Source organism: Myotis daubentonii, chromosome 1 (genome assembly GCF_963259705.1).
Source record: "Myotis daubentonii chromosome 1, mMyoDau2.1, whole genome shotgun sequence".
NCBI classification, from domain to species: domain Eukaryota; kingdom Metazoa; phylum Chordata; class Mammalia; order Chiroptera; family Vespertilionidae; genus Myotis; species Myotis daubentonii.
The window spans coordinates 145,535,742-145,561,464 of NC_081840.1; the positions used below are offsets into that span (position 1 = coordinate 145,535,742).

The 25,723-nt window shown below is 43.7% G+C and overlaps 1 protein-coding gene across 1 annotated transcript in view; it reads left to right on the plus strand.

The window, feature by feature from the left end:
- Positions 1-14,101: 14,101 nt before the first annotated feature.
- The window catches only part of ARHGEF38 (Rho guanine nucleotide exchange factor 38), a 144,607-nt gene continuing 132,985 nt past the window's right edge, over positions 14,102-25,723 (plus strand). The window contains exon 1 of the mRNA XM_059661631.1: positions 14,102-14,459. Coding sequence (XP_059517614.1) covers positions 14,249-14,459 — 211 coding nt within the window. The 5' untranslated portion in view covers positions 14,102-14,248. The remainder of the gene's footprint in view (positions 14,460-25,723) is intronic.

The window sequence follows — 25,723 nt, forward strand, 5'->3', positions numbered from 1 at the left end:
AGTTGTTCCTCTTTTTTCCCCCCATAACTCTCCTCCACCTGGTTCCCACCCCACCTTCTGCCCTTATCCCCCCACCCCCCCACTGTCCTCATCCATAGGTGTATGATTTTTGTCCAGTCTCTTCCCACACCCCCCACACCCCTTTCCCCCACAAGAATAGTCAGTCCACTCCCTTTCTATGTCCCTGATTCTATTATATTCACCAGTTTATTCTGTTCATTAGGTTATTTTTTCACTTAATTTTTAGATTCACTTGTTGATAGATGTGTATTTGTTATTCATAATTTGTATCTTTACCTTTTTCTTCTTCTTCCTCTTCTTAAAGGATACCTTTCAGCATTTCATATAATACTGGTTTGGTGGTGATGAACTCCTTTAGCTTTTTCTTATCTGTGAAGCTCTTTATCTGACCTTCAATTCTGAATGATAGCTTTGCTGGGTAAAGTAATCTTGGTTGTAGGTTCTTGCTATTCATCACTTTGAATATTTCTTGCCACTCCCTTCTGGCCTGCATAGTTTCTGTTGAGAAATCAGCTGACAGTCGTATGGGTACTCCCTTGTAGGTAACTAACTGTTTTTCTCTTGCTGCTTTTAAGATTCTCTTTTTGTCTTTTGCTCTTGGCATTTTAATTATGATGTGTCTTGGTGTGGTCCTCTTTGGATTCTTTTTGTGTGGGGTTCTCTGCGCTTCCTGGACTTCTAAGTCTATTTCTTTCACCAGGTAGGGGAAGTTTTCTGTCATTATTTCTTCAAATAGGTTTTCAATATCTTGCTTTCTCTCTTCTTCTGGCACCCCCATATTTCAGATGTTGGTACGCTTGAAGTTGTCCCAGAGGCTCCTTACACTATCTTCATATTTTTGGATTCTTTTTTCTTTTTGTTTTTCTGGTTGGGTGTTTTTTGCTTCTTCGTATTTCAAATCTTTGACTTGATTCTTGCGATCCTCTAGTCTGCTGTTGGGTGTCTGTATAATATTCTTTATTTTAGTCAGTGTATGCTTAATTTCTAGTTGGTCCTTTTTCATAACCTCGAGGGTCTCACTAGATTTCTTGAGAGTCTCACTAAGTTTATCAGCGGTTTCTAGAGAATTCTTGAAAAACCTTAAAAGTGTGGTTTTGAATTCTATATCCAGTAGTTTGCTTTCCTCCATTTCTGTCATTTGTGTCCTGTTTCTTTGTCTCTGCATTTTTTATGCTTCCATGTGTTGATAGTGTGGCTTTCTGTGCTAGGTGTCCTGTAGGGCCCAGTGGCTCAGCCCCCCCAATTACCTGAGGTGGACACTCTTGGTGCACCCCCTTGTGGTCTTTGTGCAGTCTTGTTGTAGTTAAGCCTTGATTGTTGTAAGTATCACTGGGAGGAATTGACCTCCAGGCCAATTGGCTGTGAGAATCAGCTGTGTCTGCAGTAGGAGAACTTCTGTGCTGGAAATGCCCTTTTGGGGCAAGACTTGCTTCAGTGGGGCTTTGGTGCCCACTGAGTCTGCCCCTTGAGTGTGTCCCTTCTGGATCTGAGGAGTTGTAATGTGGATGGTCCCACTCTGACCACTGGGTACACTGGCTCTTGGATCTCTAAGGAGGTGCTAATTTAGCCTCTGTCTGAGGCTACCCAGCAGGAGCCCAGCTGTGAAGCAATGCAAGCTGCTGTGGGGCCTTGGGCCTTCTTTTGGAAGTTCTGGGTTTCTCTGACCCAGCTGCAGTTTTTTTAGGTAATTTTCAGATTGCAAAGGGCCAGGCCTTTCAAATGCAAAAGCCTCTGTGCACAGCTTGGGTGGCGTGGTGTCTCTGGGGATCAACAGGGCGGAGCAAGCAGCTATGGCTGCTCCTCAGTCCTACCCTAAGAGGCTCCGCAGCTCAGTGTCCCAGTAATCGCTGCAAGTACCTCTGAGAGAAAGCTGCCCTTGAGTTCTGACCAATGCCAGACAGTCCAGTTTCTTGTGTATGAGTCTGGGTCCCCAGAGACTTGCCCAGAACTGGAGTTCAGAGCAGTCAGAATCTTGAGACTCCCTCCCGATTGAAAAAGACAACTGTGTCCTCAGTTTCCAGCTCTTTCCACGTGCGCTGTGTCCTCAGCTGCCAGACCTTTCCACGTGCACCTCTGTACCTCTGCACTTTACTTCTGTGCCTCCTCTGAATCTCAGTGTGCTTTTCTCTTTCCTTCTAGTTGTAGAATTTCCACTCAGCCAGCCTTCCTGTGGTTCTGGATGATGTCCGTTTTGTCTTTTAGTTGTATTTTTGAAGTGGTTGTGCGAGGCAGCAATTTCCGGTGTTTACCTATGTCACTATCTTGATTTCTCCCAAGACCCATTTACTATTAAGATTTCTCAGTAGCATGATGATTGCACCTACTTTCAATTTTAATTTATGGCTCAGTGGTAGAGCATCAACCTATGAACCAGGAGATTACAGTTCGATTCCTGGTCTGGGGACATGCCCAGATTGTGGGCTTAATACCCAGTGTGGGGCATTCAGGAGGCAGCCGATTAATGATTCTCTCTCATCATTGATGTTTCTATCTCTCCCTCTCTCTTCCTCTCTGAAATCAATATAACAAATATATATCCTATCTAATAAAGAGGGAATATGTTTAATTGACCGTCACACCCTCATAAAAGATGGCAGCACCCATGGCCAATAAAGAGGGGATATGCAAATTGACTTTCACACCCTCACAAAGATGGTGGCGCCCAGCCCCTCAGCCCTGTCTCATCCAACCAGAGTCCCCCAGTCAGGGGGAAGGCAGTTGGGGGCTAGCAGAGAAGGGCAATTGGAGGTGATCAGGCCGGCAGGGGAGGGCAGTTGAGGGCGATCATACTGGCAGGGGAGCAGTTAGGCATCAATCAGGCTGGCAGGCAGGAGAATGGTTAGGAGTCAGCAGTCCCAGATTGTGAGAGGGATGTCCGACTGCTGGTTTAGGCCCGATCCCTGCAGTCAAATGGGCAGTCAAACATCCCCCGGGGGGTCCCAGATTGGAGAGGGTGCAGGCTGGGCTGAGGGACATCCCTCCCCCCCATGCACAAATTTTATGCACCGGGCCTCTAGTATATATATATGGAGAAATTGGAGAGAGAAGGCAACAACAACAAAAATCTAAATCTTCTTCCTGAAAAATGAGAATAGTTCACCTCCAGTTTCAATTGTGACCCAAGTTGCTGTTCTACTGGAATAACTGTTAAATGAATTCTGGAAAATCATGAACTATTGGAAATTGAACCCGATGCTCTGACTTAGATAATGGTATCATTGAATAGATGCTTTTCTAAGATTCCAGTGCCACTTTTTCTTGCTTATGTAGCTGGTTTTGATCATAGCCAGGCTATTCCAAGCACTTGCAAAGGTTCTCCCCTTTCCCAAGATAAATTTCCCCCCAACAACCTTGAAAATCTTGTGATGGATGATTCAGTATAGGTGAGGCAAAGTCCCAGATATAATCATATGTCATTGCTAAAATTACTTCAGTCAAGAGGATAAAAACATTAGGAGGTTTACCTCCTTCCAAACCTCAGGTCCCATCCATTGTTTGCTGACAGGATTATTATGCTGCTGCTTCGTCAGTGCATTAACCGAAATTGTTGCTTTCAGAAAGCATAGCAGTGGATATAAAAATGCAGCTACAAGATAGCAGGGCCACTGTGCACAATTTACAGTTGAATAGAGAGCTCTCAAAGCTGGCTTTATGGTCATCTCACAAATGCATTAATGACCTCATCTTTGAGGAAGTAATATCTTTGATTTGCTCTTTTGTTTCCAGATCTATATCCTACTTTTCCAGGAAAAGGAGATCATTTCTCTAATCAGAGGGAGAGAGAAAAAAATACTGCAGCTCACAGCTAAGTTTCTCCCCATAAATTGGTAGGCTGCACAGGACCAAAGCAGCTATGCCTGACCCCCACAGCAACAAATAGGTATTGATCTCCTATTGCTAGTCACTGGGAAATCAAAAGCAAATCGCTTCAAGTACTTATAATCTAATGAGTCTCTCTCCTATGACAGAGGCATGCTGCTCTGTGATTTCAGAGTGGGGGGAGTGTGTGATTGTTCTCAGGGGACAGGAGGGAAATATAGAGGAGGGGATATTTAAGCTGGGTCTTGAATGATCAGTAGGATTTCATAGGGTAGGGAGGGCTATTCCAAGTGAAAGAAACAGGTTAAAAAAATCAATCCTAAAAGAGATATGGAGTATGTAATGGGCATATGAGTCAGATTGCATTTTCCAACGATAGCCATGGCAATTTCTCACAATCTGTAAGCTCTTCTTATAACCTAACTTTGGTACTCCTCTGATTGAGAAGATGGGGTCTGTGTTCCCTCACCTTGAGTATAGGTAGGTCTTAAGGATATAGTGGAGGTGACAGTGTAGGACAAGACATAACAAATGACATGGTTTCTGTCTTGTTCTCTTGGGCCTCTCCCTTTTGGAGCCCTGAGCCCAGGAAAGCAGTCTGACTTCCCTCAGTCTGCCATGTTGTAAAATAAGCCCAAGCTAGTCCATGTGGAAAGATCAGAGAGGCCCTAAAACTATTAATAGAGAAAGTTGCCTAGTCAACTCGCAGCTGCTCCAGGTGCCTGCTATTTTAGCTCCAGCCAACATCTGCCTATACCTACATCAGAGACCCGGGTCAGAACTGCTTAGCTGAGCCTTTCCAGAATTCCCCACCCACAGAATTGGTGAGAGCTAAAGCAATGATAATCATTGGTGAGAGCTAAAGCAACGATAATCATTGGTGAGAACTAAAGCAACAATAATCATTGCTTTAGGCAACTATGTTTTGGGGGTGATTTGTTATTCAGCAATTAATTAGAATTGTGAGTAATCTAAAATGAAAGAAGTTTGATCGAGGGCTAAAGAATATTTGGATTCCCTTCTACATGCAGTGGGAAATAATCCATCAAGCTTTTTAATCTGAAGAATGACACGATCTGATTTATGGTTTAGAAAGGAAATTCAAGAGACATTGGGCAAGATAAATGGGAGTAAAGAGTCACTGGAGATAAGAATGCTTGCAGGAATTGTCCAAGCTGAATTGTGCATAAAAATCACTTGAGATGCCCGATAAAATGTCAGATCCCTCGGATTCATCCCAAAGAATAAGGGATAGGCAATGGAGAATTGTTCCAAGATGCCTCTAGCAGAGAAAAGAGTAGTCCACTGGTGGTGCCTTTGCTGTATGCCAGGCAGTTTGCTAGGCACGGGACATCTGCCAGAGTGGCTGAGACCACCAGCTTTGCTACAAGAGAGGTGAGTTCAAGTCCTCACTCCATCACCTCCAAGTTCTGTGATAATGGGAAAATTACTCAACTGCTCTGAACCTGTTTCCATACCTGTAATATATGGGTATAATTCTGCCTTCCTCACTGCTTTACTGAAGTTTAATCCTTACTTACAGTAATTTCTCAACAATAACGTTACTGCAAATATTCTCAGAAGTATTATTCCCACGTTTCAACTCTCTTATCTCCTTTAATGAAATCCCTTCCATGCTGGTATCTACCTCTACCAGTTTACTGAAACTCCTTTAGAAAATTGTATAAATGACCAACACTATGACACAGGAAACGAATTATGTTCTATTTCCACTTGGTTTGGCATCTCAGCAGACTGACTACGCCTCCATTTTGGAAAAACTTGCATCCAGACCTCTGTAGTGCCATGTGCCCCTGCTTTCCCACTGTATGGCTGCACTCTTCTGCCTTCTTGGCTGGGTTGGCTCCAACGCCACCTGGATAGAGTACTATCTTCCTCAATGGTCTCACTAACCCAGGGGTTTAAACATTATGTATATTCTGATGACTTCATCTAAAATCTAAGTGGTGACTCCAAATTTATCAATGCAAAGGCTACTTGACATTTCCCTTGAATATCTTGCAGGCATCTTAACCTTAAATGGAATTCTTGACAACCCCATCAGACTTCCTCTTCCTCTTGTCCTTTCTTAGTATACAAGACAAATATCCTCCCATTCATTCAGTCTTAAAATCTAGAATTTGTCCTTCTTTCCTCTTTTTACTCATTTACCTCCATCAAACCATACAAAAGTTTTGTTCAACTTTTTAAATGATTTGAATTATCAACTTTTCTCCATCCATAACACCACTACCCTAGTCGAAGCATTTCTTCTCTAAACTCCTGTTAGATCCTGACTTACAATGAAGTCTTTTCCTTCCTCCCATCAAGTTTTTTCATGATTGTTCAAGAGCTGTAATTTCTCTTTTGGAATTAGGATTTTTATAATCTAACAGCACCGAGTCTCAGAATCCTGAAATCATATAATGCTAGACTTAAAAAAGATTTATACATTATTTAATCTACACCCAACATTAATAAGGATAGTCTGGGTTACGCAGAAGTAACAGAAAAAAAAAAAAGCCCCAAATCTTATGGGCTTAAAGCAGCAAAGAATTATTTCTTCTCAAACTATATGACCATTATTGGGTGGCTGGGGCTCCAATCTCAGTCATCCACTTTCTATGATTCATCCTGATGAAGGAGCCACTATGGAATTGTGCCAGTCACCGTGGATGAGGGAAAGAAAGCTATCACTAAGCAGACACCAGTCTTTAACAGTTTCCCCAAAAGTGACATATATAATATTTAATCAGTTTCTTTGGCCAAAGCAAGTTACATGACCACACCTAAATTGAAATGGTACAGGGTAGTGATACTCCCATTTCCATAAATGGATAACTGAAAATATTCAGTGACTACTATTGACTCATCCTTACATTTTATGGATGAAAAAATTGGGATTTAGAGATTATGTCACATGTCATGGAGCTTATTTACATTATAGCCAAAACTAAAACTGGGTCTTTTAAAAATAATAAGCTAGCAACTGCTTGTTCTCCACTCACAATAGAATTAATTTACATGTCAATATCAATATTTCATTTCTTTTCAGTAATGTAAAATCCTTGTATGGAAAGGCTTTTGTACTTCTGCAATAAAATATAAAACAGACAAATCAGACAAGTACTGGCAAGGATATGGAGAAAAAGAAACCCTCATGCCTTGCTGATGGGAATGCAGACTGGTGCAACCACTGTGGAAGACAGTATGGAGTTTCCTCAAAAAATTTAAATTGGAATTCCATTTGACCCAATAATCCTACTTCTAGGAATATATCCCAAGAAATAAGAAACACCAATCAGAAAGGACATATGCACCCCTATGTTCATATCAGCACAATTTACAATAATTAAGATTTGGAAACAGCCTAAGTGCCCATCAGCAGATGAAATGGATTAAAAAGCAGTGGTATATCTATACAATGTAATATTATACTAATGTAAAAAAGAAAGAACTCTTACCATTTGCAACAGAATGGATGGAACTGGAGAACATTATGCTAAGCGAAATAAGCCTGTCAGAGAAAGACAACTATCACACATGATCTCACTCATTTGTGGAATATAACAAACAACATAAACTGATGAACAAAAATAGATCCAGAGACATGGAAGCATCAAACAGACCATTTAACCTCAGAGGAAAGGTGGAGGGTGTACGGCGGGGGAGGGGGTAAGAGAACAACCAAAGGACTTGTATGTATGCATATAAGCATAACCCATGAATATAGACAGTAGGGGGATGAGGGCATGTGCTAGGGGGTGGGGTTGGCCAGGGAGAGGTCAATGGGGGAAAAAGAAGACATATGTAATACTTTAAACAATAAAGAATTTTAGAAAAAGACCACACATAGTGGCAAAATAAAGTTAATCTAGGGGAAAAAAAGATAAAAATAAAATAGGACCTCATTAAATATTTACTGTGAGAATTAAAAAACAAACAAAAAAACACACAAACAAATCAGAGGCCTTGTTCCTCCAGTCTCACTCATGTTCTAGCAAGATGCCTCAGTGACAAAATCTCTCCAACCTGGCTGTTCTTGTTTTATGCTGGTGAGTCTAAAAATATTGGCTAAAAAAGTGTCAGAGAGAAGCCCTGGTGGGGTAGCTCAGTTGGTTAGAGTGTTTTCCACAAAAGCCAAAGTTACGGGTTGGATCCTGGGTCAGGGCACATAAAAGAATCAACCAATGAATGCATAAATAAGTGGAACAACGAGTCAATGTTTTTCTCTCTCTTTCTCTCTCTCTCAAATAAATAAATAAGTAAAATTTTAAAGTGTCAAAGAAATAAGCAAGAATTTATATATATATATATATGTATATATATATATATATATTAAGCAAGAGAACTGTGAATTCATATGTATGTATGAATTCATACATATACATATACATATACATATACATATACATATACATATACATATACATATACTAGAGGCCCGGTGCACAATGGGGGCCAATCAGGGGCAGGGCCAGCCAGCGGGAGAGGCCACAGGCAGTTGGTCAGCTGGCCCCACCCCCCACTGAGCCGGTTGGTTGGCCGCAGTAGGCATCATAGTGACAGGTCGTTCCAGTCGTTCTGATCATTCTGGCATTCCAGTCACTGGCTTTTTATATATATAGATATATGGCACTCTTTATTGAATCTGTTAGAAGTGTATTGACAGCAAGAACTCTGCCTAAAATGGCTTTTGGAAGAGAAGTTTATTTTACGCTCATATCAAGAAGTCTAAAGATGGGTGCTGCTGGTATTGGTTCAGTGGCTCAATTGTATCAGAGCCCGTGCTTCTCTTTGTCTTTTCTTATGGGCCCACAGTGGCTGTAACTGCTCTGTGCATTATACTTGTGATCAAGTATAGAAAAAAGGGGAAGGTTTCTACAGCTTTTATTGAAGAAGCAAAAGCTTTCCCAGAATCAGTACCACATTCCCCATTATAACAGACTACCATAGGGTCCTATTTGCCAGGACTGGGATTACGGGTGAGTGGCAAGAGAGACTAAAAAAATTAAGAACAAAGTTATCACTATGATTGCCCAAGCTTAATGCTGTCTTGGACAAAATAAAGGTTCTGTTGGCAAGGAATGGCATGGGGGTAGGAGATGGTAGGAATGAATATTGAGGAAGCAACTAACAATGACCATTTACTGATTGATTCAAGATATCTTGAAAAGAATTTGTCTATATTTTTAAAGTTGATATAGAAATTATTGTAAATAAATATAATATAAATTTACTACTGAATTCATAATAGCTATTCTATGCATCTTCTTAAATAATGAAATTTAAAAACATAATAAAGCTACTACAGTTAGGTCTTCTATAATGCTTATTTTGAAAACACAAAGTTGTACCAATAAAGAGGAACTGTTTAAGCATAATACAGTTTCATTTTTTCTTATGTGTGATTTCATGTACTTGAAACACTAGGTGAATGCAGAAAACTATCCAGATGCCCTGAGTCACAAAGAAGTACACAAAACTCACACATGTATGTCCCTTAAAGTGATCAGTGACTTCAGTTTAATGCCTGTGGCCCCAGCCACACCTGCTCACTGCTGGCAGTGTACCTTTCCATCTGATTTTAAATCTCTCTTCTGCTATCACTTCACTCATAGGCTATGATCCTATGACTTCTTTTTTTTAAATTTTAACGTTTTAATTTTATTTTTTGAACCTTCAGTTCTTTTTCAAGTTAAAGTTTTACATTTATTATAATATTTATGTATTTCTTAACCATCTGCCACATGTAAAGCTATGCTATAATTTTTTTGTACATTTTCTATCTGCTTCTTATGAATCACTGACAAAGTTTTTGAGTGCTGTGTGTGTCTAACTGCATATTTCCTATAATCTTGTAGTTTTTGTTGTTTTTTTGTATGCTCACCTTAGGATATGTTTATTAATTTTAGAGAGTGAAAGGAAGGGAAAGAGAGAGAGAGAGAAACATTGATGTGAGACAGAAACATCTATCAATTGCCTCCTGTATGTGCCCCGACCAGGGATTTATCCTGTGACTCAGGTATGTGCCCTGACTGGGAATCAAAGCTGCAACATTTTGATGTACCAAATGATACTCCAACCAACTGAGCCACTGGGACAGGACAGTCCTGTAGTTTTAATTGTACAATTTGTAGTAGTGCTATGTCTAATAGTATGTCTGTTAAAACCAGGAGAATGCACACAAGCATATTATCTATAACTAGGAGCCCAGTGCATGAATTTGTGCACCTTGAAAGTAACTGTGGGCCATGAGGCTGCAGTGGGCACAGGGGCGGGCCTTGGCCCATCCTCCATGCCCCTGCCTGGCCCCTCCCACAGCGGCCCCTGGTCCCCTGTCTGCCGGCAGCCCCACTTCCGCCGTCACCACTCCCATGCACTGACAGCGCTGGCCCCACTTGCACCCGTGCTGCCTCAATCTCCCCTCAGGAGCAGGGGGAGGTGGAGAAGCCCTCAGGGGTGATCGGGGCCAGCAGCCACTGCTCACACTTGCTAACGGTGCCAAGCAATTGGGGCCAGCACTAGGCCCGGCAGCGGGTGCAAGGGAGGCCAGTCCCAGTAGCAGGTGCGAGCACCAGGCGGGATTGTGGCACGTGGGAGCAAAGAATTTTCAGTAACCACCAGAGGCTCACCCCGATGACAGTGACCGGCACCCCACCTTGATCTGGTGCCCCCACTCACCTGCTTCACCATCTCACCATAGCCAACGCCCACTATGTTCCATGCTCTGCTGCCTGCTGCCAACGCCTGCCATATTCCACACACACCCCCTGGTGGTCAGCACATGTCATAGTGACTGGTTGTTCAGTTGTTCTGCTGTTCAGTCTACTTGCATATTAGGGTTTTATATAGAGAGATAATAAAAGTGTAATATGCTAATTAGACCAGACATCCTTCTGGATGACCTTCTGGAGGAAGCTGGGGCTGCAAGGGAAGCCCAGGTCCTGGGTGCCAGAGGGAAGCCAGTGCGGCAACTGAGGAAAGGAAGGCCTACTTTTGCATGGATTTTGTGCATTGGGCCTCTAGTATACAAATATGTAGATACAATATTAGAACACAATTTATACATTTTAAATATGAATCTAGAAAGCTTGTTTTGTATACAGTGGAGCCTTGACTTATGAATGTCCCGACTAACGAGTTTTTCGAGATATGAGCCGTCTCTCGGCCAATTTTTTGCTTTGAGTTGCAAGCTAAAATTCGGGTTATGAGCCAGTTTCAGATACTCCACTGCTAGTTGGCGCAGCGAACGTCACAGTGAACGCCACAACATCAGCCCAGCATCACGTGTCTCACTCATTCACTTTTTGATCTGACATACAAATAATTTGAGTTACGAGCTCCATCAAGGAATGAATTAAACTAGTAAGTCAAGGCCCCACTGTATTAGTGGTGAGTGCATCATTATAAGTATTTATTAAATGTACTTGGGCCCTAACTGGTTTGGCTCAGTGGATAGAGCGTTGGCCTGTGGACTGAAAGGTCCCACGTTCGATTCCAGTCAAGGGCACATGCGGGGGTTGTAGGCTTGATCCCCAGTAGGGGGCCTCCAGGAGGCAGCTGATCAATGATTCTCTCTCATCATTGATGTTTCTCTCTCTCTCTCTCTCTCTCTCCCTCTCCCTTCCTCTCTGAAATCAATAAAAAAAATATATTTAAAAAAAATGTACTTGGAAGGGCTTGCTTTAAAAAGATGATAAATTGTCCTATCTAATAAAAGAGAAACATGGTAATTAACGTACGACCGCTACCCTTCCCATTGGCTAATCAGGGCAATATGCAAATTAACTGCCAGCCAAGATGGCAGCCGGCAGCCAGGCAGCTTGAAACTAACATGAGGCTTGCTTGCTTCAGTGACAGAGGACTCCAACGTTCCCCGCCTGCTGCTGCAGGCCTCTGAGCTGCAACTCTAAGCAACTATGTAACAAATATAGAAGCTAAACAAAACCCCAGAAACCTGCTTTAGTCTGCCGGCCAGGCTTCAGCCAGCAGGATCGCAACATTGTAAGCAAAGGCCAGAAACCTACTTTCAGCAGCGGAGGCCTAAGAGCTGGAGCCAAGCCTCAAAGCTAAAGCTGGCCCAGAATAAAAAAAAGAAAAAAAAGAAAAAAAGGAGCGGTTGGGAGCTTCAGTCACCCCCAGCCTGAAAACAGCCCTCAGCCCCTCACCCACACTGGCCAGGCACCCCAATGGGGACCCCCCACCCTGAAGGGTGTGTGACCAGCTGCAAACAGCTATCATCCCCTCACCCAGACTGGCCAGGCACCCCAGTGGGGACCCCCACCCTGATCCAGGACACCCTTCAGGGCAAACCAGCCGGCACCTACCCATGCACCAGGCCTCTATTCTATATAGTAAAAGGGTAATATGCCTCCCAGCATCGGGATCAGCGGAGCCGCGAGGCCTCCCGGCACCAGGATCAGTGTGACAGGGGACAGCGCCCAAACCCCCTGATCGCCCTGCGGCTCTGTGTGTGACAGGGTGCAGCACCCCAACCCCCCCCACCCCCCACGGGCCCTGCTCTGTGTGTGACGGGGTAGAGCCATAACCTCCCCATCGGCCCTGCCCTGAGTGTGGCGGTGCCCCAACCCCCTGATCGGCCCTGCTCTGTGGGTGATAGAGGGCATCGCCTCAACCCCCTGATTGGCTCTGCTCTGTGCTTGACAGGGGGTGGCGCCGCAACCTCCCCATCGACCCTGCCTTGAGTGTGACAGGGGACGGTGCCCCAACCCCCCAATCGGCCCTACCCTGAGCGTGACTGAGGGTGGCATCACAACCGCCCGATCGCCCTGCTCTGTGCATGACAGGAGGTGGCGCCCCAACTCCCCAATCGGCCCTGCTCTGAGCCTGACCAGGGGCTGCACCTAGGGATTGGGCCTGCCCTCTGCCACTGGGGAGCATGCCTAAGCCAGCAGGTCGTTATCTCCCAAGGGGTCCCAGACTGCGAGAGGGCACAGGCTGGGCTGAGGAACCCCCCTCCCCCCCGAGTGCACAAATTTTTGCGCACCGGGCCTCTAGTATTAAATAAAAGCCATTCAATATGCCAGGCTATATCAAGGTGTTTCTAAATTAGGTGAAGATTTCTCATTTATCTTTAAAGGAAATTATGTGAATTGTATTCAGCCCACAGTTGGCAAGTGGTTTTTATCTCTTTTTCCTCATTTATAAACCTCACCTAACAAGAGTTAACCATGATTCAGAATGGGCAGCACAAAGCTGAATTTTGGCCATCCCTTGCCACAAAAAACAAACCTGCTTTCTTCCTTAGGGTCTTTCTTTTCTTTAATGAGGGCATACAAGCCGCTCAGCACATCCCCAGAGCTTCTTAGAACCTTTCCCTTGAGAAATCTCAGTGAGTACAAGGAAAAACAACTCTAAAAAATTAATGAAAGGCCCATCACTATTTGCCTTTCTCTCTCCCAGTCTTTGCCCTCCACACTTTCTACTTTCTACATGTCTCTTCTCAGTTTCAAACATTTTTCCTCTTCTTTTCCCAAGGTGAGCTGCCTTTTTGGTCACTCCATCTGCAAAAGGGACGGGGAGAAGATTATACAGAAATCACAGCCTGACGCAGTGCTTGTGTTCCTAAGGACCAGGCTCCAGAGGGACAGGGCTGGGACCAGGAATCGACCAATTTCAGGCAGGGGAGGCACGGGGAGATGAGAAATCCCAAAGGCTCTGGCAGCCTCTTTGAACATTCTCTTTTCTTCCTGTGCCTGCGACAGACCTCTCTCAAGTTCAAATCCTTGTTTCCTCAGGAATGCGGATCAGGGGGTTTGGCAAGTATATTTTTTAGTACATAATCTCCGGATGGATGTTCATGACTGACTGCGCACAGTGATCCTGAAAAATGATACTGTTGTGATGAAAATGCAAACTCTCACTAACTCTGTGGTCACTCTCGCTAAAGGTCATGTATAAGCCCACATCTGCCTCCAGGCAGCAGAGCACCACAGTGCCCTGAGGGCACCTGTACACACCCATCGGTACACAGGAAACCCATCAGCTACAGGTTACACTCTGTACCTCCCTTGCTCCCTGCCTCACCTTGTTCTCGTTCCTTCCCTCAACTCTCCTTCCCCCCACCCCAGCCCTAGCCCCACACAATGGGATTTTTGTTTGCCCCAGGAGCATGTGACAGAGTAGTCCCTGCTTTGCCTAGCTCCGTGCTGCAGGTCTCTCAGGTAACAGGTGGCAACTTCCCCTGTTGGATTCTAGGTATAAAGAAGAATGACCTCATAGGGGCGGGGCTCTGGGACTCCTGCACAGGTGGCAGTTACAACCAGGTAGCCCTGGAGGGAAGCCGGTTAGTTAGAAGGAGGCAGCTAAACTTGTCACTCTGGTGGCTTTAACCCTCGCCCTGAGGCACTTTAGCAACCAGCCTTTGCCTGAAAGCCTCTGAAGCATGTCTTTGCCTCAGATGGAGCCGGAAGAAGCCACTGGGAAAGGAAACATGGGCACCAAGAAAAAGAACCTGAACTTCTTAAGGTCCCGGCTCTACATGCTGGAGAGAAGGAAGACTGACACTGTGGTTGAGAGCAGTGTTTCTGGGGACCACGCTGGTACCCTGAGGAGGAGCCAGTCTGACAGGACCGAATACAACCAGAAACTACAAGGTAACCAAGAGCAATCAATTGTCCCAGGTTACTGCCCTCCCAGCTTTTTTTCTCCTACTCTTCCGTTTGCAAAGAAAACACTTAAGGCAGAGGAGGAAATCGAATATTACCTCCTCCCTAAGAGGAAAATAAGAAAAAATAAAATGAAAGTAGATGTAATTCATAAATTATTGGAACATGTGATTATGTGCTTCAATAGTTCAAAAGCCAATTCTGAATTATTCTTCCTATTTTTTTTTCTCATGATAAAAGTAATGTTTTTTCTGCTTCCTGCTCTCCTTCCTTCCCCCTTGTCCATCTGACTCAAGGAGTGGAAAACACTAGAAAGGAAATAATTTAGAAAGCTATAAAGGAGAGTTTATCTCAATAGATAGGTGTGAGGTGTCACACCATGAGACCTATCTAGGTAATTGCACTAAACTGTGATTAAATAGGGGCATGAAACTACAATCATGTCTGTGAAAAATAAAGACTTGTCAGCAGGATGGTGTAACAGGATTTGTTGAAAATCACTTAAGTGTTCATTCCTTTAGAGTGAATCAAACAACATCCAAGTATGGTAAGAGATGTTTAGCATGCTTGGGTTGAATGACTTTTGAGGAAGTAACTTCAGTTTAGTTTGTGATGGTCGTGAGATAATTTGACACAGTTATTATAACATGCCCCCTGTTTCAGGCCTTGAATTTCTCCATCCCTTCCCATCTACCCTCTCTCTCCACCCCCCTTTTCTTTTGAAGGTTACTTATTCCAGGAAACTTAATTTGAATGTTTGTATTGTGCAATGTTTTAAGTATCCACTGCCATACCTGTTATGTGATCTTCAGAACCGTCTCTTCCTCTTTGACCACATTGTGTGTGAGCTCTCATAATCCACCAGAAGCGTCATTCTGGATTGAAACACTGTAATGGGGCCAGAACGACCAATGGGATAAGCTTGTACTTATCTGGTCTCTTTCATCAAAAATATGCTTGCATTTAGTTGTTCGGATTAAGTTAAAAGAATTAAATCTTTGAAATTCTGACTGAAAAGAATTCTTAGGTGGTTAGGACTCATCTTCATGATAATGGCTATATAAGGACCAGAGCGCAAACCCACAGAAATGATTGCTTTGAACATTAATGAGAAAATGCCTTATATTATTGCCAAACTAGTTAGAGAAGAGTCATACTAAAAGCTATATTACCCATTAGATATCACACTTGGGTTTTAAAAAACCTGAAAGCTCAGAAGTAAAATGTAGAGTCAAGTCTTATTCTTAAACAATAATTTAAATATTTTTTTAAATGGTGGAGGGATGACATTTGATCTTTGAAATTAATTATCCTTAAGGCAATTGATACATTGGGAAGAATGCAAATGTAAAAAGCCAGACACATTGGTTTCTAATCCTGTCTCTTTAATTTACCACCTGTAAGACTTTGAGCTAATTATTCAAGATTTCTGAGCTTCAGTTTCCCTGTGAAAATGGGATATTGATACTATGTACTATTATTAGGAAAATGAAATTAGATAATTACATGAAACACCTAGTATATTGGCTGACACATGGTATGTGCTCAATAAGCAGTAGTTATTTCTAATTTTAGGAGCAATGGGTACCATAGTGATAGGACAGGACTTACCTTCTATAAATGCAAATTTCCTCTTCAACTAATCTATGTCAACTATTTTGTATCCTTGATGAAGAAACCACATAGAGCGATTCTGGCAAAGCCCACTGCTGTATCCCTAATAACATGTTTCTTCTTCTGAGATTCACTGATTCAGCATCTTTTTTGGTTCAGATTTTCCATTAGCAAAATAAAAATGGAAAATACTTTTCACTATTCACTTCCTAAACTTAACTGAAAAAATAAGTCTATGACCACAAAATACAGCTGATGTTTGTTAGTTACTCTGCAAGCAGAGACTTCATGCTTCTTGTACACTCCACTGGATTTGTTACTGTCTTGTGCTTTGTTGGATCCTGTCTTTGAAGGTGAAAGAAAAGACTCAGGAGTGAAGCTGTGTTCCTAGAACTGCCTGTGCTGGAGGAAAATCATCAGGGAGTTTGCCGGAGCACATCAGACCTGTAGGGATAGACTGGCCTCCTAATGAGTAATTTTTTTTAGAAGTACAGTAGAACCTGGTTTCTCAAACTTAATTCATTCTGGAAGGCTGTTCAAAAAACCATAATTATTTTCCCATTAGAAATAATGTAAATTGAATTAGTCTGTTCCAGACTTCCAAATAATTCCATTTTAAACTTTCTTATACACAGTACATGCCTAATGCACTGTTTAATCTATAAATAAACACATAAAAAGTATATAAAATGTAAATGAAAATTTAACAGAAAGGAAAGGAAATGTACAGTAAAAAATGAAAATTTAATAATAATTAAAGCAGCAACAACAAAAAAACCCACAAAAATATTCACATCACAGTATTCTGAGACTTTAACAGTGGTAAACCGACTCATATACACACATTCTCTCCTTTGTTGCCTGAGAGCATGTGACTGATCATACAGGTATCAGCCTGAAAGGGTTGTCAGACTGCTTGAGATGGGAGACATTTGAGAATCGAGGTTTGACTGTAACTCTTAATAAAACCCAAGTGTGATATCCAATGGGTAATACAGCTTTTGGCATGATTCTTCTCTAACTAGTTTGGCAACGATATAAGGCATTTCTCATTAATGTTCAAAGCAATCATTTCTGTGGGTTTGCGCTCTGGTCCTGCTATATCTATTATCATGAAGATGAGTCCTAACCACCTGGAAGCTCTTCATTACTGCAATGGAGAGTTTTCCCTCTGCCTACCGTACAGCAGGTAGTTCTCTAGGAGGCACTGAATGAAAAACTGAGCTGGTTAGAGCCCTCAGAGAGATGGCCTGCAGCCATGTGGGGTCACAGTGTACTTTCATATACTGGAAGGCTGCCTCAAATTGCTTAGTCACTTGCCAGTGCTATGTTGCTATCTGAGTATTACAATTAGCTGCTCTAACTCTCTCTCTAGGAGGGAGTTCTGTGTGTTCTGGGAAATATAATATCTTTTCTCTGGTGCCCCTGGGCTCTTAACTCTTACTGTATACTTGTTCAGTTCAATGTCTGACAGACATCACTTTAGTAGTGAGAATTCTAAATTGTAACTTTAAAAAAATGTACACTGTGTAAAAGCTACTAGATTAAACAATAGATCATGGTTTTGATGAGAATATCATAAAATCTTTATGATATTGTGATCACATCAGCATAGTCACTCCTACTAAGCCTCAAGTTGTACAATGTGAGCCTACCGTTAGTGGCTTTTTAAATTTCAGTTAATTTATTGAAAATGTTATATAGTAAAGCAAAACCAATACATATGCCAGGAATTCCAAATGAAAAATCATTATGAAAAAAAAAATCTGACCTTTACTCTACAGGAGCTTAACAGTCTCTTTGGGAAAGATAAGACAGGTAAACAAATATGGTAAAGTGACAGGATAGAAGTGGGGGTGAGATCAGTGGGTCCACAAAAGGAGGAAATGATTTATTCAGGATTGAGTGGAAGAAGTTGTTAGAAAACATTAACAGATGATAAGGTGGGGATGAGGAAGAAGGGGCAGAATGGGGGAGAAGCGTGTTTTAACTTCTTCATTGTACTTACCTTTGTCTGAAATTAAAAATATGTTGCTTGTTTCTTTGTGAAATGTGGAGTTCAGGGTGCAGATTCTTCTTCTGTGAGTCTTTGTCCTACGAAGTTGAAGAATAAATTCATGGACTAAAAGATTTCTTTAATAAAAATGTGGAAGTTTATTGTAAGTGTATACAACTCTCCCTGGGGAGGGGTCCCTAAATAGAAAAAACCTGCTCGCTCGCTCTCTCTAATGGGAAAAATAAAAGAATCTAAAAATCTGCCGAGTCTCTTTGTAAATGCTGTAGCTTTTTGTCTGAACATGACCTTTTCTAATTGGACCCTTCCTTAATTTAGGACCCTCATGCCATGCTTTCCTCATTGGTCACTGCTACATAGTATCAGCTTCAAAGGTCAAAGCCCATATGGTGCCCCTCCTTATCTCCCCCTTATCTTGCAACATTCTTCTATCCTTTATGAAAATATGTTCCCCTCTTCCTGGTATCTTATGACTTTTCTTTATCCTCTGTGAAAATATGCCTGCCTCCTGTAACATTTCTCTATCCTCTGTAAAAGTAAGGTGAGCATTTTGGTGTCTCCAAGCCCCCACTTATGCATTCCTCTCCCATGAAAACCCCTTATTTCCTAAGACTCCCTGTCCTGTCTCTAAATTCCTTTCACTTGTTTATTGCCTATTACTGACTTTCATTTCTTCTCCCATCTCTCACCCCCCAAACACTCTACATAACTGTTCCATCTCTGAACTTAGAATCACTCCCAGCACATGTGAGCATTCAGTAACTTTCAAGTAGAATGAAAGACCGCCCGAGGGGTCTTCAGGATGGAAATGAGTGTGAATTAATGAGAACGACAGGCTGTCATGTCATTCTCATGAATGGCACTAGTGCCTTTATAGGAAGGCATCAAGCCCTGAATTATGAACACTTGTGTCTTCATGTGTGAGGATAGAGGTCTCCATTAATAAAGATGATTCTTCAGTAAAAAGAAATAAACATAGCAGAGCTTACAATGTACAGAATTGACTCTATAACAAATAATTCTTAGTGGGAACCTATCTCATTCCCGACTCTACCTTTTAGAGCACACCAGACCACACCTCAGTTCATTCTTCTTCTTCCATACAGAATGTGAGGGCATCATCTCAGCTGCTAGCTAGCTCAGCTATATTTGAATTGGAGACAGATAAAGTGGTCCAAGCAGGGGAAATTTAATGACTGAGTTGATAAACTACTTTTTTTTTTTTTGGGGGGGGGGGATGATTTGTATATGATTATATGTGTGAGTTCTACATTTGACATTTGCTTGATTTAAATAGTTATACACAAGTGTGTGTGTATACAGATTATCTAATCTAACCTATTATATGTAGATATATAGTTGTGTGTATACTTTAGATGTATTTCTGTAATAATTAAAACTTGCTAAAAAAGTGTATTAATTAACATTCAGAAGCCTTTTCTGAAAACCCTATATAATTGATATTAGTGACATTATAAATGCTATGGGATGAATGTTTATACCCCCCACCCCCGAAATTATATACTGATGCCTAATCCTGAGTGCAATGGTATTAGGAGGTGGGGCCTTTGGGAAATAATTACATCATTAGGGTAGAGCCCTCATGAATGGCACTAGTGCCCTTACAGGAAGAGACCTGAAAGAGCTTGCTTCCTCTCCCCCTGCCCTTACCAGCCACCAGATCTGCTGGCACCTTGATCTTGGACTTCTCAACCTCCAGAATTTTGAGAAATAAATGTTTGTTATTCAAGCTACCCAATCTATGGTATCCTATCTAATAAAAGAGAAACATGGTAATTAGCGTACGTACACTACCCTTCCCATTGGCAAATCAGTGAGATATGCAAATTAACTGCCAGCCAAGATGGCGGCCAGCAGCCAGGCAGCTTGAAGTGAACATGGGGCTTGCTTGCTTCAGTGACGGAGGAAACCAACGTTCCCCGCCTGCCTTGCCGGCCTCTGAGCTTGACGTTTGAAACATTGTTAAAAATATAGAAGCTAAACAAAACCCCAGAAACCTGCTTTCAGCCCACTGGGATCTCAGAGCTGGAGTTGATACAGTGTTTTGATTATAGAACCCAAACAAACCAGATACCTGCTTTCAGCAGCAGAGGCCTCAGAGCTGGAGCCAGAGCTAAAGCTGGCCCAGAATAAAAACAAAGAAAAAAAGGAGCAGTTGGGAGCTTCAGTCACCCGCCAGCCTGAAAACAGCCCTCAGCCCCTCACCCAGACTGGCCAGGCACCCCAGTGGGGACCCCCACCCTGAAGGGTGTGTGACCAGCTGCAAACAGCCATCATCCCCTACCCAGGCTGGCCAGGCACCCCAGTAGGGACCCCCACCCTGATCCAGGACACCCTTCAGGGCAAACCAGCCAGCCCCCACCCTTGCACCAGGCCTCTATCCTATATAGTAAAAGGGTAATATGCCTCCAGGATCAGCGGAGCTGAGAGGCCTCCTGGCACCAGGATCAGTGTGACAGGGCGCAGCGCCCAAACCCCCTGATTGCCCTGCGGCTCTGTGTGTGACAGGGGCGGGGCCACAAGCTCCCTATCCGCCCTAATCTGTGTGTGACAGGGTGCGGCGCCCCAACCCCCTGATCGGCCCTGCTCTGTGTGTGACAGGGTGCGGCACCCCAACCACCACGCCCCCCCCCCCGGGCCCTGCTCTGTGCATGATGAGGTAGAGCCATAACCTCCCCATTGGCCCTGCCCTGAATGTGAGAGTGGCGGCGCCCCAACCCCCTGATCGGCCCTGCTCTGTGGGTGATAGAGGGTGGCGCCCCAACCCCCTGATCTGCCTTGCTCTGTGCGTGACAGGGGGGAGTTCCCCAACCCCCTGATGGGCCCTGCTCTGTGCATGATGGGGGGTGGCGCTGCAACCTCCCCATCAACCCTGCCTTGAGTGTGACAGGGGGCGGTGCCCCAATCTCCCAATCAGCCCTACCCTGAGCATGACTGAGGGTGGCATCGCAACCTCCCCATCTGCCCTGCTCTGTGCATGATGGGGCGGCGCCCCAACTCCCCAATCGGCTCTGCTCTGAGCCCGACCAGGGGCTGCACCTAGGGATTGGGCCAGCCTTCTGCCACCCGGGAGCAGGCCTAACCCAGTAGTTCGTTATCTCCCGAGGGTCCCAGACTGCGAGAGGGCATAAGCCGGGCTGAGGGATCCCCTCTCTCCCCCGAGTGCACAAATTTTTGTGCACCGTGCCTCTAGTATTTATTATAGCAACCCAAACTGAAACAGTGGTCACACTAAGCTTCTGGTTAATTTTTTGGCCAATGCATATTTTTGCTTATGAAGTATCTGGTGAAAGAGTAAGAGTGAATAGTAAAATGTCATTACTGCTGCTGGTAAGACAGTCAAAAATCACCTAGTGTGAGGTCGATGGTGCTTTATGTATTATTATTATTTATTTTTCCAAAGGCTATCCTGTCATTCTCAATAAGAAATGAATGCTTGGTTGTTTTATGTAAACCTGAAGTTTTTCACTATGATGATCATAAGGAACCACTTGACCACATGAATTTTATACAGAATAACATATTTTGCAGTATGAGATTAAATGGCTCTAATAAAAAGTTAGACTTGTAAGATTATGGGGCCACTTAACTTGTAATGACTTTTAAGAAAACATACCAATCAGTACATGAGCAGGAGGAGTTGTTAACACTGGATGATTTGGTGAATTTGTTCAAGGCCAGTGAAGGGTGGAATAAAATGAGTTGTCTGGCTGTCTGTGCATGTTTCTGTCCCAGTGCTCCAAGCCCTCTTTGTTCCTGTCTGCTCTTTCAGCATTAAGGCACTCCTTCCCCTTTCTGTGCCTCCACGCTCCCTTTAGTGAAATGGAAAGGACTTGGGTCAGTAATGTGACACCAATACAAACAAGATGTGCTTCATGGTTTGAAGGGCAATTGTATTTATAAACAGCAAGACAATTTTAAAACTAATTATTTCTGTCTTGTCACATGCATAGAAACCAACAAGAAGCATGATATTTTACTTTCCTTTTTTTTTTCTGTAAAATTGTTTTTGAAGTTTTTAAAAGAGCCACATGAATCAAATAAAGTGTGACTCCCAGAAATTAAATTGGAGCTATTTCACTAGATCACATTCTGACAGGAAATTTTTCCCTTCTATAAGCATAATAAGAAATGTACCTGCCTGGCCAGCATGGCTCAGTGGTTGAGTGTCAACCTATGAACCCAGGAGGTCACAGTTCAATTCTGGGTCAGGGCACATGCCCGAGTTGTGGCTCGATCCCTAGTGTGGGGCATGCAGGAGGAAGCAGACCAATGATTCTCTCTTATCATTGACTAGAGGCCCAGTGCACAAAAATCTGTGCACTTGGGGGGGGGGTCCCTCAGCCTGGCCTGTGCCCTCTCACAGTCTGGGACCCCTCAGGGGATGTCCACCTGCTGGCTTAGGCCCACTCCCCAGGGGATTGGGCCTAAGCTGACAGTCAGACATTCCTCTGGCAGCCAGGGAGCCCTCGGGGGATGTCCACCTGCCATCAGGGAGCAGTCTTAAGCTGCAGTCTGACATCCTTAGTGCTGCTGAGGAGGCAGGAGAGGCTCCCGCCACCACCGCTGTGCTGGCAGCCGTCAGCATGGCTTGTGGCTGAGCAGATCTCCCGCTAAGGGAGTGCACTGACCATCAGGGGGAAGCTCCTGCATTGAGCATCTGCCCCCTGGTGGTCAGCGTGTGTCATAGTGACCAGTCATTCCCAGTCGTTCTGCTGTTAGGGTCAATTTGCATATTACCCTTTTATTATATAGGATAGAGGCCTGGTGCATGGGTGGGGGCCAGCTGGTTTGCCCTGAAGGGTGTCCTGGATCAGTGTGGAGGTCCCGCTTGGGTGCCTGACCAGCCTGGGTGAGGGACTGAGGGCCATTTTTAGGCTGGCCACGGCTTTGGGCTGGAAGCAGGTATCTGGGATTTATTTATCTTCTATAATTGAAACTTTGTAGCCTTGAGTGGAGCTCAGGGCTGGCAGGGCAGGCAGGAAACTTGGCTTCCCCCATCGCCAGGGCAACCAAGCCTCCTGCTTGCTCCAGCTCTGTGCCATCTTAGTTGGGTTAATTTGCATATTTGCTCCTGATTGGCTGGTGGGCGTGGCTGGTGGGCGTGGCTGGTGGGTGTAGCAGAGGTATGGTCAATTTGCATGTTTCTCTTTTATTAGATTAGATGTTTCTTTCTCTTTCCCTCTCCCTTCCTCATAAATATATGAAATGCACCTTTAAATAGTGACATAGTTGGGGAAAGTTTGGTGAGAGAAAAACACTCAGGGGACATTCATCTTTGTTTCTGTTGAGACAGGTAAGGAATAAAACACCCCTTTTTACAGAATTATTTTTTCTTGCTGCCATAATCATATTTACTTCAATATTTTTGTGGGTATTGATTTCCTGGTGAAGGTGGAATTATTGCAAGAATTGCTAAACTTGTTAGCAATATCACCATTAGAACCAGGCAAAATTTGGCTTCAGGTTATACTTTAGAGCATCCCTCTGTAGTCCCCTCTCCACCAAGTAGGTGGGGAGTCCTTGGGGCCAAGGTTACCAATAACCTGGGATCCCTACCATCATTTCTAGACTAGGTTCAGGGTATCTGGGACCATGGTATATTTTGGCATGGCATATTCTGATGCCTCAGGTGGTAGAATTTGGATTTGAACTCAGGTGCTTTAAACATTTGCAAAATAGAATGTATATAATTCATTGACCTAGTAGGTCAGTGATGGCAAACCTATGACACACATGTCAGAGGTGACATGTGAACTCATTTTTTTGGTTGATTTTTCTTTGTTAAGTGGCATTTAAATATATAAAATAAATATCAAAAATATAAGTCTTTGTTTTACTATGGTTGCAAATATAAAAATATTTCTATATGTGACACGGCGCCAAAGTTAAGTTAGGATTTTTCAAAATGCTGGCATGCTGAGATCAAAAGGTTCGCCATCACTGTAGTAGGTGTTTATTTTATCTGCATGGTTTATAAGTAGTGAGAAGTCAAAGCAATGTCATGGTTGAAGCAAGTGTTATATAATATGACTAGTGGCCTGTTGCACAAAGATTCGTGCAATAGGCCTTCCTTCCCCTGGCTGCCGGCACCGGTTTTCCTCCAGCACCCAGGACCCAGGCCTTTGGTCTGAACTCAGCAGCGAGGCTTGGCTTCTCCACTACAGCTACTCCCAGCCCCTCCTTTATTTTCCCCAGCCCCTCCTTGAGTGGAGTCTGGGGCTGGTGGGAAGATTGGCTTCCTCCATTGCTGGGAGCAACCCAAGCCTCCTGCTTGCTCCATCTCCGTGGCCACCGCCATCTTCAGTCATCTTCAGTCTTTGCTTTGCACCTGCGTATGCAAATTAGCCACCATCTTTGTTAAGTTAATTTGCGTAGTCTCTCTGATTGGCTGGTGGGTGTAGTGGAGTGACACCAATTTGCATGTTTCTCTTTTATTAGTGTAGATGACATTCCTCTACTATTACGATAAAGCTTGACTTGCCTAATTTTTCACTTTGGACTACACATTTAAAACAAATTATTGTGACATTCCCCTGACACAGTGTTGTTATTTAACAGACTAGAAGCCCAGTGCACAAAATTCGTGCACTGGGGGGCTGGTGTCCCTCAGCCCAGCCTGCACCCTCTCCAATCTGGGACCTCTTGGGGGATGTCCGACTGCCGGTTTAGGCCCGATCCATAGGGAGTAGGACATCCCTCTCACAATCCGGGAATGCTGGCTCCCAGCTGCTCGCTTGCCTGCCTGCCTGATTGCCCCTAACCACTTCTTCCTGCCAGCTTGATCACCCCCTAACCCAGTGGTTCTCAACCTTCTGGCCCTTTAAATACAGTTCCTCATGTTGTGACCCAACCATAAAATTATTTTCATTGCTACTTCATAACTGTAATGTTGCTACCGTTATGAATCGTAATGTAAATATCTGATATGCAGGATGGTCTTAGGCAACCCCTGTGAAAGGGTCATTTGACCGCCAAAGAGGTCTCGACCCACAAGTTGAGAACCGCTGCCCTAACCACTCCCCTGCCAGCCTGATCGATGCCTAACTGCTCCCCTGCCAGCCTGATCATCCCCAACTGCCCTCCCCTGCCATCCCGGTCTCCCCCAACTGCCCTCCCCTGCCAGCCATCTTGTGGCTGTGGGCGCCACCATCTTTGAAGGCATGGCAGTCAATTAGCATATTCCCTCCTTATTGGCTGTGGGTGTCGCCATCTTTGAGGGCAAGGCAGCCAATTAGCATAGTCCTTCCTTATTGCTGTGGGCGCTGCCATCTTTGCAACAGTGTGAGAATCAATTCGCATACTCCCTCTTTATTAGATAGGATGTTTTGTTTTATGTTTAATTGTCAGAAAACAAAATTACAAAGTTAGGTTAAGCAAATCTGCTCCTATAGCAATGGTTTCATGATTTCCAATTCCCACTTTGTTTGAATATCTTAATACTATGTCTTTAATTTTATGCTTGTTGTCATATGTTTATTTGCATCTCTACAAAACGTAATATACACCCAAAAACCTGAAAGCCCCATTCTATAGCAGTGGGGTGGGAGAGTGGAGGGGAGAGATGGTGCTAGTGCTGGTGGTGGTGGTGGTGTATGCATTT